At 36.0% G+C, this 13,538-nt stretch overlaps 1 protein-coding gene across 1 annotated transcript in view; it reads left to right on the plus strand.

Annotated features, from left to right (window-relative positions):
- LOC145694715 (phospholipid-transporting ATPase ABCA3-like) overlaps positions 1-13,538 on the plus strand; it is a 142,578-nt gene that overhangs the window by 113,751 nt on the left and 15,289 nt on the right. Inside the window, exons 22-23 of the mRNA XM_081771245.1 lie at positions 3,303-3,547; positions 9,326-9,473. Of these exons, the coding sequence (XP_081627371.1) occupies positions 3,303-3,547; positions 9,326-9,473 (393 nt within the window). The remainder of the gene's footprint in view (positions 1-3,302; positions 3,548-9,325; positions 9,474-13,538) is intronic.

Raw genomic sequence — 13,538 nt, forward strand, 5'->3', positions numbered from 1 at the left:
AATCAAGAATTTTAGGAATGATCCAAAAAATGGATCAAAAGATTGCGATCTTGGCCAAGAATTTTACGGATGATCAAAAAATTCATCAAAAGATTGAGATCTTGGCCAAGAATTAGTTTTTGGATCAGGGGCCACAAAAGTTTGGAACGGCTCCTAAATCAAGTTTTCGTATTTTTAGCGGAATACGAGGGCGGGGTGAAAAGTTCTCGGCCTCATCCAGAGATGGCACTCCAGTCAGCAAAATTTTATTGTTCTTGCCTGGGGGCGCTTTTCAATTGTTCGTATAACAAGTGTCAAGTTTGTGTGCAGGCATTGTTGCAGTTAGACGTCTTGCGTGTTAGTTGTGATAATGGAAAAACTTGAATATCGTGCGGCAATCAAATTTTTCGTTTTGGATGGATTAACCCCTACGAAAATTCATCCGAAATCGACAAAAGTTTACGAGGACTCTGCTCCTTTCATGTCAACTGTTAAAAAGTGGGCAGCTTAATTTAAACGTGGTCTCACATCCCTCGAAGATGACCTACGTGAAGGAAGGCCGTAAACCGCAACCACACCGGAAACAATCGAAAAAGTGCATGATATCGTGTTGGACGATAGGCGAGTGAAGATGAGAGATAACTGAGAGTGTGAGGATATCGGAGGAACGGGTGCGAAATACCTTGCACAAAGAACTAGGGATGCGAAAGCTCTGCGCAAGATGGGTGCCGCATTTGTTGACTGCCGACCAAAAGCAAATGCGAAAACAATTTTCGCAGCAATCTTTGGACCGATTCAAAAGGGATCCGACAGATTTTATGCGGCGGTTTGTGACAATGGATGAGACATGGGATGACCACTACACGCCAGAAATGAAACAGCAGTCCAAGCAGTGGGTGGAAGCCGGTGGTGTAGCGCCGAAGAAAGCGAAGACGATCGTATCGGCCAGAAAGGTCATGGCCAATGGGTTTGGGATGCGAAATGGATCCTGTTAATTGTTTACCTTGCAAAAAGGAAAACAATTACAGGCGAATATTACTCCAACCTTCTTGACCAGCTGGATGCCAGAATTCGCGAAAAGATGCCTGGCTTGAAGAAGAAGAAGAAAATCATCTTCCACCAGGACAACGCACTTGTGCACAAGGGTGAGTTGGCGATGGAAAAACTGCGGGATTTGGGGTACGATTTGCTCGGCCGTCCCCCATATTCTCCTGATTTGGCACCATCGGACTTCTATCTGTTCCCAAACTTGAAGAATTTTTTTCTGGGAAGCGCTTCATATCGAATGAGGAAGTTGAGAGGATTGTGATGACCATTTTCACAAAATTAATAAGTTATTTAATCAAGTGTTCCTTTATGCTTGTTCTGAGGCGGTTTTTAAAATTTTGATCCGACTCATGATTCTCTCAGCTAAGCAGCTTGTTACAGAGAGAGAAAGCAGAATTCTGAACAGCCCATTTAAGGTTGGAAATCCAGAGAGTTGCTGTAAATACCTGTATGGCTTAATAAAACCTCGTTTAATCCACAACTTCAAAGTTGCTTCCATGCTATCTTCCTCTTCGTCCTCAATTTCTTCTCCATCTAAATCTTCTTTTTGAGCATCTTCTGAGTCTAATTTACTCATATGGTCCTTGTCTTGCTTGAAAATCTTAGTTTTTTTTTTTTTTTTTTTTTTTTAAAGTTTGGGTAACATATCAAAAATGTCTATGTCTATGTCGTGATATGAGACCTCGTATACGAATGAACAGTTTTCTAGCTCAGCTACTGTTTCTTCACTATTAAAATGGTAGAAGTCTCACAATTCTTGTATCATATTTGACTGCAGACTTTCATTCAGTTTGTAAAATCCATCATGGGAAAAGAAAGCCGTTTGGATCATTAAAGCCAAGAATTGGTTTGAAAAGCGATCCAGTAATTGAGCAGTTAGTGAGTCAAGAATCTTAAAGTAAACATCAACTTTAATTTTTCTTAAAAGTTCAGATATTACTTCATCAATTACCAGTTCGTCTAAAAATCTTTTCCTCTTCCATGATCATTTCTTAGTTGGAGCCGCGATGGCTCAGTGGTAGAGCGTTCAGCTCTGGTGCTTTGGGGTCCCGGATTCGATCCCAGCCCCCGCCAAGTGAACTTTGTGGTGGACAAACATCGTGTGCGTGGGTTTCCTCGGGGTTCTCCCGTTTCCTCCCACTTTCTTCATTCCACCATTTCATTCATTACTCATCATCACCGTCTCCTTTAGCCTAATCGGCATAACTGTGGGACGTAAAACTCAAAGATTTCATTTCATTTTCTCATTTCTTAGTAAACTAAGCTTCTTTTTTATTCCATCAATCACTGAATAAACTATTCAATAATCATTAATTAACTGTTGTGCCTTGAAGACAAACTGTCACAGGATTAAGAAGTTTAAATATCTTATTAGCGATGTGCACTGCTAAAACAACTTCAAAATCATAATTGTTTGAGCAAGCTTTACATGTAACTATAATATAGCCATTGGTAGTATAGTTTGGTGGTTGCAACCCGAGCTGAGTCAAGAGAGGGATGTCAGTCCCGCGAGGGAAAGGAGTAGCAGTGTTTTCATCAGGCCCGTACCCACGGGGGGCTAGGGGGCGGCCCCCCCTAAACTTTGGCTGACCCCCTAAAAGTTTCACGGTAGGCTTGCAAATGAACTATAATATGGTGATGAAGTTTAATATGGTTGGTTTTGCCCCCCCTAACTTCTACCGGCCCCCCTAAATTTTAGGGCGGGCTACGGGCCTGGTTTTCATGACTCTAAAAGTAATTCTTTTCCTGTTTGTAAAAATATTTTTTCACTCCTATATAAATAAGCATTAAGTGAATTTTCGTTATGTCTCTGTTTGAAGATTTTTACGTACCCGTACTGGTAAGAATTTTTGGTAGACTTAAAAAAAATCTCGGGGGAAGGAGCTTGATTGTATTTGTTATATGGCTCTGTGTTTAATCGGGAAAAATCAGAGAAGGCAAAGAAAAAAAAATCATTAAAATGGATGGCGCGAATGGGGGTATGAAGGTGCAGCCGGAAGGTATAATAATGTGGTAATTGAGTGAGTAACTAGTATTTATGTTGTGTTTTCTTGTCTTTCCGTGAAACGAGGCAATTTTAATTATTTTACATTAAAAAATCCTCTCAAATATTTTAATGACACCATTGGCGTCATGTTCCCCCTTGTGGGCACCTCTGGCCGAGAGTCCATGAACATGCCAGTCCGATGCTGTATAGAAGTTATAGATTTTAAATATATTGAAAAAAGATAATAAATTTTGTTATATATTCTGATTTTGGTTGTTTCGTTCCATAGGTCTTCCGGAAAAATTGCGTTCCAATTCTGATGTTTTATTGATTGAAGATTTGAAGAAAAATTTCAAGAAGTTTTCAGCTGTTCGAGGATTACAATATGGAGTTGGTTATGGAGAATGTTTTGGTCTTTTAGGAGTCAACGGCGCTGGTAAAACAACAACATTTCGAATGCTCACAGGAGACTTAGATCCAACTTCAGGAAATGCATATCTTATGCAGTGGGACTTAATTAATAACAAACAACAGGTTAGAAGTATATCCAACACATAAAAATAATTCAGAGTTAATGGCTGTTTGTGATAAAGTGGCTAACCCTTTTGCTTTCTAAGGTGCGTTGCAAAATGATACGAACAATATCAGATATCGTCATATTATGTGATCGGAAAGGAAACGGAAAATAGAAGTGAGGGTGAATGAAACAGTATTGTATTTATGTTACACGAACACAGGTATTGGAGAAATATACACATATAGAGGACAGGGCGAAACAAAAATGAAAAATCAGCCCAAGAAAAGTGTTGCAAAATGATACGAACGATGACATGTTTAGTGTAATAACATGTAGCTAGGTCTCTGCTAGGAACATAGAGGGCGCTGGACGAGAAGGCAAAATGTATAGCAGACGAGTGATAGAAGTGTAGGCTAGTTTACTACGGCGAGGACATCTGTGTGAGGTGACGAGTAAGAGAAGCATAATGGGCCCTGGCAAAGTATTATCTGAGTGCGAAAATTGCCAAATAATGGCATATAAAGAAGAAGGTTAATGAAATTGCACGTCGAATTGGGCAATGTGCTTGTGTCCTGAACAATTTTCTTAAACTTGGGATGCGGTATGAAGTAAGGAAATCATCAGGAAGGCCGCGTTAATTCACGCCACAACAGCAAAGACAGGTTGTTCGAAAGCTAAGTTGTGCTGGAATATCCCTTACACAGTTGGCACAAGACCCTAACATTCGTGTACATAAGTCTACCCCATCAAAACCTGTGAAACGCTGTAATCATATCTCTGATATAAGAAGCGTAAGCGTCAGCCACAACTCACCGCGCAGCACAAGGAGCGACGGGTGATCTGGACCAAAATACATGTGACCTGGAAGCAGAACGCGTCGTGTCATCTTCAGTGACGAAAAGAAATTTAATTTGAATGGTTCCGATGGCTGATGATACTATTGACACGATCTGCGGAAGTAGGAGCAGATGTACTCCAAGCGATAGCAAGGACAGTCGGTAATTATGTGTGGGGGGAGGGCTTCGGTTGTTATGGTACAACAAATCACGAATTTCTTACATCTCATATGACATCAACCACGTAGTAAACAGTACTTGCAGACAATTTATTGTCATTTACCTTGCGAATTGCTGGTCCCGAGTGTATCTTCCAACAGGATAATGCTACTGTCCACGTTGTTGGAACTACCAAGGATTGCTTTCGGGAGAAAGACGTGATTGTACTGGATTGGCCTTTCAATTTCCCAGACAAAAACCAGATGGGAAATCTTTAGGAAATGTTGTGTCGCTCAGTGATCGCCATCGGTACCCAGTACAACAATGTTCGTGAGTTGCAGGATGCCATCATCGCTGCATGGAATCAAACTGATGTGACTCTGCTGCAAACGCTGGTAAACATCATGTTTAATCGAGTGTTCAAGCTGGTCTTATGCAGTGGCTTATTTATTGTCTATTAGAACTAGCTTTTGTATTGCGTTCGTATCATTTTGCAACAGTCATTATCATGTTGTTTTGATTGTTTTTTTGTTTTCAATTTGGTTAGCCGTGGAAATGAATGAACTATCCATGGTCTGTAAACATATCCTCCTTATACATCTCTACATGTCACGTATTCCATCCGTGACGTGCACTTACTAAAGTTATGCCACATATTTGGATCGTTCGTATTATTTTGCAACATACCTTATGTATATAAAGTACTTAGTTCAATCGTAGGTGGGTGTTTCATTAGGATGTTATAACGACTCACCAAGGGTAGTCGTCAACCTGGTCCGTCTAAGTAAGATATACAAATATTGAGTGGTAGTATTAATTCGCATGTAAAAATTATCTTTAATAATTATATAGCATTATTCTCACCTTTTCGGTTAAAATGATAACGTCGATGAACGTTGCTAAAATGATTTATTAGCTGATATACTTTATAATATATTTTCCTTCAAACTGTCAAGCACACAAACTTGCTGACTAGCTATCCATAATAATATTTTTACATAGTAACAACTATCCCATAATAATTTACATATCCCAAAAACATTCTTCTTTTGTTATTATCAAATTAACATAGTGCACATGTATTAGCACTTTCTGCCCAAGGTACAGGTAATTATTAATCTATCCAAAGTATTTTGTTATATAAAATGTCGCCCGACAATTGGACTGAATATAAAAGTCATGAGTGAGCTTGGCTTTTATCTTCAAGAACCACTGGTCCGTTTACAATAGTGATCGTCGAATAATTAATTTTATAGAATAGATCTTCTTCTTAACATAATCTTTGACAGTTAAATTTTCAACATAAAATCAATCTAATATAAATAACCTTCGCTATTAATCATTTATGAATCGAATTATAATTCTTTACATTAACAAGAGAGAATTAAAAATCATTGGAAAATTAACTTTCCAGTCTATCTAAAACTATATCTAAGCACTTCAAGTATTCATAAGAGTCGTTTTCATTATCAACATTAACTCACAAAATTGAAAATAAAAGTTCACAAGAATCTATAACTGATATATGTTTGACCTAATTTCATTAACGGTAATCAGGTTACGTTCGTACTTGCATATGAATTTAATAAAGTACATTGTACTGCACAATCATTATTATGTCCCGTATTATTGTTCGGTACAGGAATTACTTCGATACCTGGATCTTGATGCGAAGTGCCATCTCTTGTCCTACCATTACGTCTATCCACGTAGTTCGCTGAATTCCTAGAATTTCGCCATACATTTCGTCTACTGTTAAACCTATTTTGATTATAGGGTCTAACATATGGATTACTACGATTAATTGGGTTAGGCGGATTCCCTACATAACTTTGTCTATTTTGCTCATTTTGATTGCTAGAGTGTACTCGGCTTAGGTTATGTTCCGTATTATTCACACTTCGGATATTTAAATTCCGAACAGGCACCAAATGATCTGAATTATTCCTATTTTTAACCATTCCTGCTTGTTGATTCATGGCATGGTATCGCGTTTCATAGCATTGGACAAGCATTAACAAATGGTTGAAACTCATACACTGTGTGGAAAATAAGATCTGTTGCAATTTAAATGGAAGCAAATTTCGAATCGATGCGATTATTCTCGATTCCGATTGCAATGGATTAACGACCTTTAATTCGTTGTATGTATTTACAACAAATTCTACAATAGATTTATGCACTCGAGGATTGAAGTGTTGATTTCTAATGGTAGCATCTCTATTCGCAAGCAAAAAGTCATTTTCATAATTTGCGATTAGTGCCGCTTTGAATTCATCATATGTATTGATGTGATCACGTACAGCTTTAAACCATAATGAACAAGGTGGGAGTAATACATGAGGAATTAATTTCATATATTGTGATCTATCTATACACATAATATTGCATTCGTCCTGGAATTTCTCTAAGAAAGAAGTAGCATTCTCGTTACACTTACCACTGAATTTGCTCATAGCTCGAATTTCACTCATCTTAACACTTAATTTTACCTTCCTTTTATCATTCCGTGTACTTATTGGGTGATAGTTCTTATCCATAACATGATGTGTCGTTACACCATCTATGTTTCGCCCATCTGTACTCTTTGGATGTATTTCTTCCAATATAATATCATCATCAGACACCGGCGAAGGCGAGTTCATCTCTGGTGAGTGGGGAAACTCCAAGCGATCACTACACATGTTATTACGGTATGTGTTGTCCTTAACCTGTAGCATTCTAATTTCTTCCTGTAACGTAGCTATCGACTGCGTATTTGCTCGTATGTTGTTAGCATTATTGATGACCTGGATCTTTTGTTGTTGAACAGAAGATTCGGTTACTTCTAAATCCTTTTTTATATCACTGATTTCTTGGCTCAGATGGTTGTGATTACCTTGGCATTCCTCCGATATCCCTTTTAACTTTTCCTCGAATTGCGAGGTAATATCGCTCATCGTCTGAATAATTAATTGTTTCGTTTCATCCGACTTCTGTTCCATCTTCTGTTCTATCGTCTGCTTTAATTCTTCGTATTGCTTGTTAGATTCATCAGACTTCTGTTCTAACTTCTGTTCTATCGTCTGCTTCAATTCTTCGTATTGCTTGTTAGATTCATCAGACTTCTGTTCTATCTTCTGTTCTATCGTCTGCTTTAATTCGGTAGACATCTGACTCAATTGCTGCTGTAAAACTAGCAAGATTCGGTCTTCCGATGTCATTCTTGATGTTACACTAGATTCACCGTTGTCACTATTAGTGGATTCATTCTCCATTATTTCAGTGTCCATTTTCCTTATGATTATTCTACCACTTCTCAATATGGTCAAATTTGTATTCATTAAATTAATTGTAAAAGTAAATTCACCCTTACTTTACTTCGGGGTATAGAATTTATGAAAAGGTCCCGGGTGAGGTAAACCAAAATTTTTACAATCCCGGTGTGAAGGCACCAAAATTTTTATAACGACTCACCAAGGGTAGTCGTCAACCTGGTCCGTCTAAGTAAGATATACAAATATTGAGTGGTAGTATTAATTCGCATGTAAAAATTATCTTTAATAATTATATAGCATTATTCTCAACTTTTTCGGTTAAAATGATAACGTCGATGAACGTTGCTAAAATGATTTATTAGCTGATATACTTTATAATATATTTTCCTTCAAACTGTCAAGCACACAAACTTGCTGACTAGCTATCCATAATAATATTTTTACATAGTAACAACTATCCCATAATAATTTACATATCCCAAAAACATTCTTCTTTTGTTATTATCAAATTAACATAGTGCACATGTATTAGCACTTTCTGCCCAAGGTACAGGTAATTATTAATCTATCCAAAGTATTTTGTTATAATGTATACCAGAATAATAGTTTGAATCCCACTTTGCGCTCTAGGTCCATTTTCATATAGTCTAGGCGCTGAAACAGGATGTTAAATTCATCAATCAATCAATCTGGGAGCTATTTGGATTACAAGCTAGAGAATTCTAGTGTACAAAGTGAAGCGGTAATGGCGTTGGAAGTCGATAAGATCACGGATCAATCAGTTTTACTGAATCGTGGGCTGTATCGCTATAGAATTTAGTGTATTTTAGTAAATAATTGTTCAAACTAGTTTTTTTAATAACTTTAAAAAGATACTAAAGAAGCTTTCTTTTTTTAAAAAAAAATGTACGACAAGATATTTAGAAACAGTGTAACTTCATTCAACTTGTACAATTCTATTAAGATAACGAAAATTCTTATTTTTTTACCACTAATTTCGAAATATTTTTGCTTATTCAATATTATTTGAAATTCGAAATTGTATTTTTTTTTTTGAAGTTATATAGTAATCGTTTTTAAGTAGAAATTAGTACTAATTTGACATAATAAGCTATCATTAATTTATAATTCTGTCATGTGCAATGAAGAGTAAGATTGGCTTTGGTGCGGGAGATTCGCAATGAGAGAACACAATTTTGTGTTGATCCTGTATCGAGAGGCAATTTGAGTGCTACTTGCATTAAGAGAATAGAACTACGGCTGCCTAAATGAAAGTGTCTTCTGACAGCCCATAACCCTTCATGGACTGTAGTGCCATGGAGTTCAGCTTAAGTTTTAGTAAATTATTATTAATTTACAAAATCCGTTTTGAAGTAACTTTTAAAATATTAGAGAAAGAAGAATGTAATCTACTAGAATAACTGATATAAATAAAAGCTACGAAAACACTGTTATGAAAATGGGTATTTAAAAAGAAGTATGGTAAATAATACATATTAAACCGCAATTTTACACCTTATGTGTTATGTAACTTCTTTTGTAGTTCTTACAACAAATAGGTTACTGTCCACAAACTGATGCCCTTATCGAAGCTCTTCCAGGAAGAGAAATGTTGAGATTGTTTGCTTCCCTACGAGGTGTTCCAGAAAGAGATGTTGAACAAGAGGTCAACAAATGGATTGATGCAGTAGGTATGAACCTTTCTTTTTCATTTTGTTGTAGTTAAAATCACTACATGTATATAGAGTGTTCCTTATTTTCAAATTGTATTAAGTGATACCCCAAAGAATTTGAAGTTTTCGATGTCACACAAGTTTAGTGTTAATTTTGAGTATTGACACACTTAAGATTTTATAATTGACTTTTGCATGTGTGAAAGAAAAATTGGTTAAATATAAGTTTGACACAGTAATATCTTAACTATTACTAAGTGTACTACACTTTGTAAGAGTAGTTTCGTTCACTAAGTTTATTTTTCTACTTACGATTTCACCTTTGGTTCCTACTGTCAGAGTAATTTGTATGGTAATCACACTAACCACTTGCAACAACAACTGTTTTTGGCTTTCATTTTTTTGTTAGTATATTGCTAAACTCCTCAATCAGCTTAACATTTCGCTCTACGTCATCATTTGACACGAGTAACTTTAAATTGAACAAAGATTGTAGTCATCTTTAGTTTCCCATTCGTCAGGATCAATATTGAAAAAATCATTTGAAAATTGTAACTTGATGAATAATTTCACTACTTTGGTTGTTTTAGTCTTGCATGACCTTTATTTAGTACGCTGTTCATGATCTTCAGTCATAGTTAAGTTTCTTGTTACTTATCTCTTACGCACGTGAGTCCTTGCTTTCCCTACGTTGACCTTAACTCCTTTTGGTACGCGCTTTTTAAATGAGGCAAAGCTAGCTATCTCAAGGGAGAAGTACAATTGGCTACAGAAGTTTTGCAAAGCACCCTGGGAGATTTCAATGTCTGGATATTTTGTTAATCTCGTAGCTGGAAATAATAGTGTGTAAGTGCCTGAAACTCATAAACCAAAATCCAATATTCATTGTAACAAGGACAGATGCATAGATCTCGAATCGATTATAATTCTTCATGTGCAAGAGAGATAGTCTTCGTCATCGATTTCACATAATGAAAGACACCAGGATACTAGAAACTATAGTAGATTTTCTTCCAAAAATAACAATTTACAGAAATTCTTTGTAGTCCTCTCTGTGCTGCTAAAGTTATATAGTACTGAGAGTAAAGGACAATATCTTGTCGCGACTACTCTGAACAGACAAGTCAAAGAACTTATCGTTCAATCCACTGCCAAATTTAAACTAAACCATTGCGTTTCGAACATTTCAATAAAGTCAAATTTGGACTCTTTATGAAAAACCCAAATTTCAGATCAAATAGAGTTCTTAATACGCTTTTAAAAATTTGGTAGAAGCATGGTAAACACATCAATTCTCCTAAAGGTTGCTCCATAAAAACACGTGAGCCTTTCATACTATCAGTATTGGAGGCCGCGTAGTTTCACAACATACATAACTCTTCCACTTTCTCAGCACCGCTTCATTTATTCAGTACATGAAATCTGCATCCGATTGCTGTGCATTTATTGTCGAGTTTCGGAACTCCACTACAAGACGCTATTACTGGTAATATGTCAATAATCACGTGCACTCTGAGCTCAGGGAAAAACTTATCCTAATGCACAGCGGGATAGGGCACACCCCTTACATAGAACTTATCCTGAATTGTTTGTGCCTTTTCTTCTTATCACCTTAATAAAGATGATCTGTTTAAAACCAATGTGGTATAGGAAATAGGGCTCCTTCAACATTAACTGTAAATACGAGAGCTACACTTCATCGCATTCACCAAGAGTAGACAACAATTAATAGGTAAATAGATATAGATAGATTAGGAAGTTGAATCAATCCTCACTATTGAGTAATAGAGGTCAATAGCTGTGCTATTTCAACGTAGTGGAAAACACTATTAGACATATATATACAAGTACTATAAATAGGCTTTAATATCAGTGTGTGACTATAGAATGAAGTGAAAAAAAAAACATTGCCTTGAAAATATTGGGTTTTGTACTAACAAAAAAATATTTGAGTGAACTGCTTATATCTCAAGAAGTCTGCTGTTGAAAGTCGTCGTTTGCTAGTGGAGGGTATGAAGAGCATGCCCTTTCTAAAACAATTTGCAGAAATTGATTTATACGATTCAAAGACAATAATTTTGATGTGAGTGACAAAGAGCGTCCTGGTTAGCCGAAAACCTTGAAGATGGAGAATGAGACATTATTAGAAGATTCAAATTAGACGTTAAAAAGTTGTCTGAAACACTAAATGCCGATGCATCAAATCTTAGCAAATGTTTCACAGCAATAGGAATAATCCAGAAATGAGGAAACTGGATACTACGTGAATTGACAGAAAGGAACGTTGCGAAACGTTTAACCATTTGTGAATTGTTGCTTCAAAGATAAAAACGGAAATCTGTTTTGTATTGAATTGTGGCTAGCAATGTAAAGTGGATTCATCACCACAATCCTAAGCGCAGGAATTCATAGATACGTCTCGACGAACCATCAATATTAACTCCACAACAGGATATTCATGAAAAGAAAGGTCATGCTGTAGCATTTGGTGGGATTAAGTGAGTGTAGTTCATTATGAACTGCTGCAAACGGGTCTAATGCTTAATGCTGAACGCTATCGAACACAATTACTGAATTTGAATCAAGCACACAAAGAAAAACGCTCACTATATGCCAAAAGAAAAGACAAAATTATTGTTCTCAACGACAATACCGGACCACATATTGCAAACGAAGTTAAGGAAACTTTGGAGGCACTTCGATGGAATATCTTTCCTCACCCGCCCTATTCACCAGAGCATTCAGAGTACCAATTCTTTTGATTGATGCTGGATGGCCTTTCTAGATAACACTTCAGATCTTTGAATACGTAAAAAATTCTCCAATGATGAATCGCATCAAAAGAATCTATTTTTTTTATCGCGGAATCCATGTATTACCCAAAAAGTAAACAAAAGATTGTAAATTTTGAAGGACAGCAATTGCAATAAAATATAATGTACCGTTCTCTTGAAATAAATATGAGTTTTCCTTGCAAAAAACAGCGAAAATAAATTCAAACACCTAATATGTAATAAACTGCGAATGTCCCCTGTTTGACATAGTTCTTGATGTATCGAGTGTATCTTCTTCATCATGTTCCGGATTTTTGACTCTATCGTTGTCTTCACTTACAGAGTATTCAGTACAAACGTAAGTATCTTAAGAAAAAGTATATTATAGTATACAAAGAATAGGAGTGCCAGAGCTCAAATTGGAAAGAAAGAAGAGAGACAACTATATATACAATGTCATAAGTAAGCCTAGTCCTGCACCCATGATTCGAATAAAATAAATGTTCTAAACTGTATCGCTATTGAAATATATCAATGAGAAATGGTATTTTAAAATAAATATTGCTTTTAGTGACTGATGGTAAGAATAATCACATACTACATTCTATTATAATATTATATATTTCAAATTTGAAGAACGCAAAAAGAAAATAATTCATCAGCACTTTCAGAAAAGTTGGATACAATTCAGTTTGAATTTACAAGTTATAAATATTGTGCTTTGCAGTAGATCTAATTTTCATTATCAACTATATTTGAAACCTTTCACGAAAGTAAACTAATTTGATTGTTAGTCAGTAATAAGTATATATGATTAGAAGCAACAAAATCAAACGTTTTTGGTTGTTGAAGAAGCTTTACTCAAAGAGAGAACTTTTATTTTCCTTCTGCGAGGGTAAGTAAAATGGCACAGCACAGATATTTCATCTCAAATCTGAAGAGTCACTAGTTCGATCTCTAGATTCTCCCGTTTCCTCCCGTATTTTCACTTCAACAGTTTTTCTATAATTGTTTATTTCCACTTTATGATCCGTTTTCTTTCATCTGTAAGGCACAAGCCTGTGATGTTCAACTTAAAATTTCACTTTTATATAATTTTGCTTTCATAAATTCATAGAATATAATTATACCACGGAGGAATAGTATGCCTTCAAATTTTCTCAGGTGTCGGGTCAAGATCAGAATATGTCACACATTGGCTTTATTAAAAGTTAAATTACCCTACATGTGAGATTACGTTGTTTCCTCTGAACAGAATAACAAAGGAAAAAAATGTATATAGTGACGCGGAAGCTGAAACTTTAAGCTG

This window comes from Thermobia domestica, chromosome 9 (assembly GCF_964235325.1).
Source record: "Thermobia domestica chromosome 9, izTheDome1.hap1.1, whole genome shotgun sequence".
In the NCBI taxonomy this organism is placed as follows: Eukaryota; Metazoa; Arthropoda; class Insecta; order Zygentoma; family Lepismatidae; genus Thermobia; species Thermobia domestica.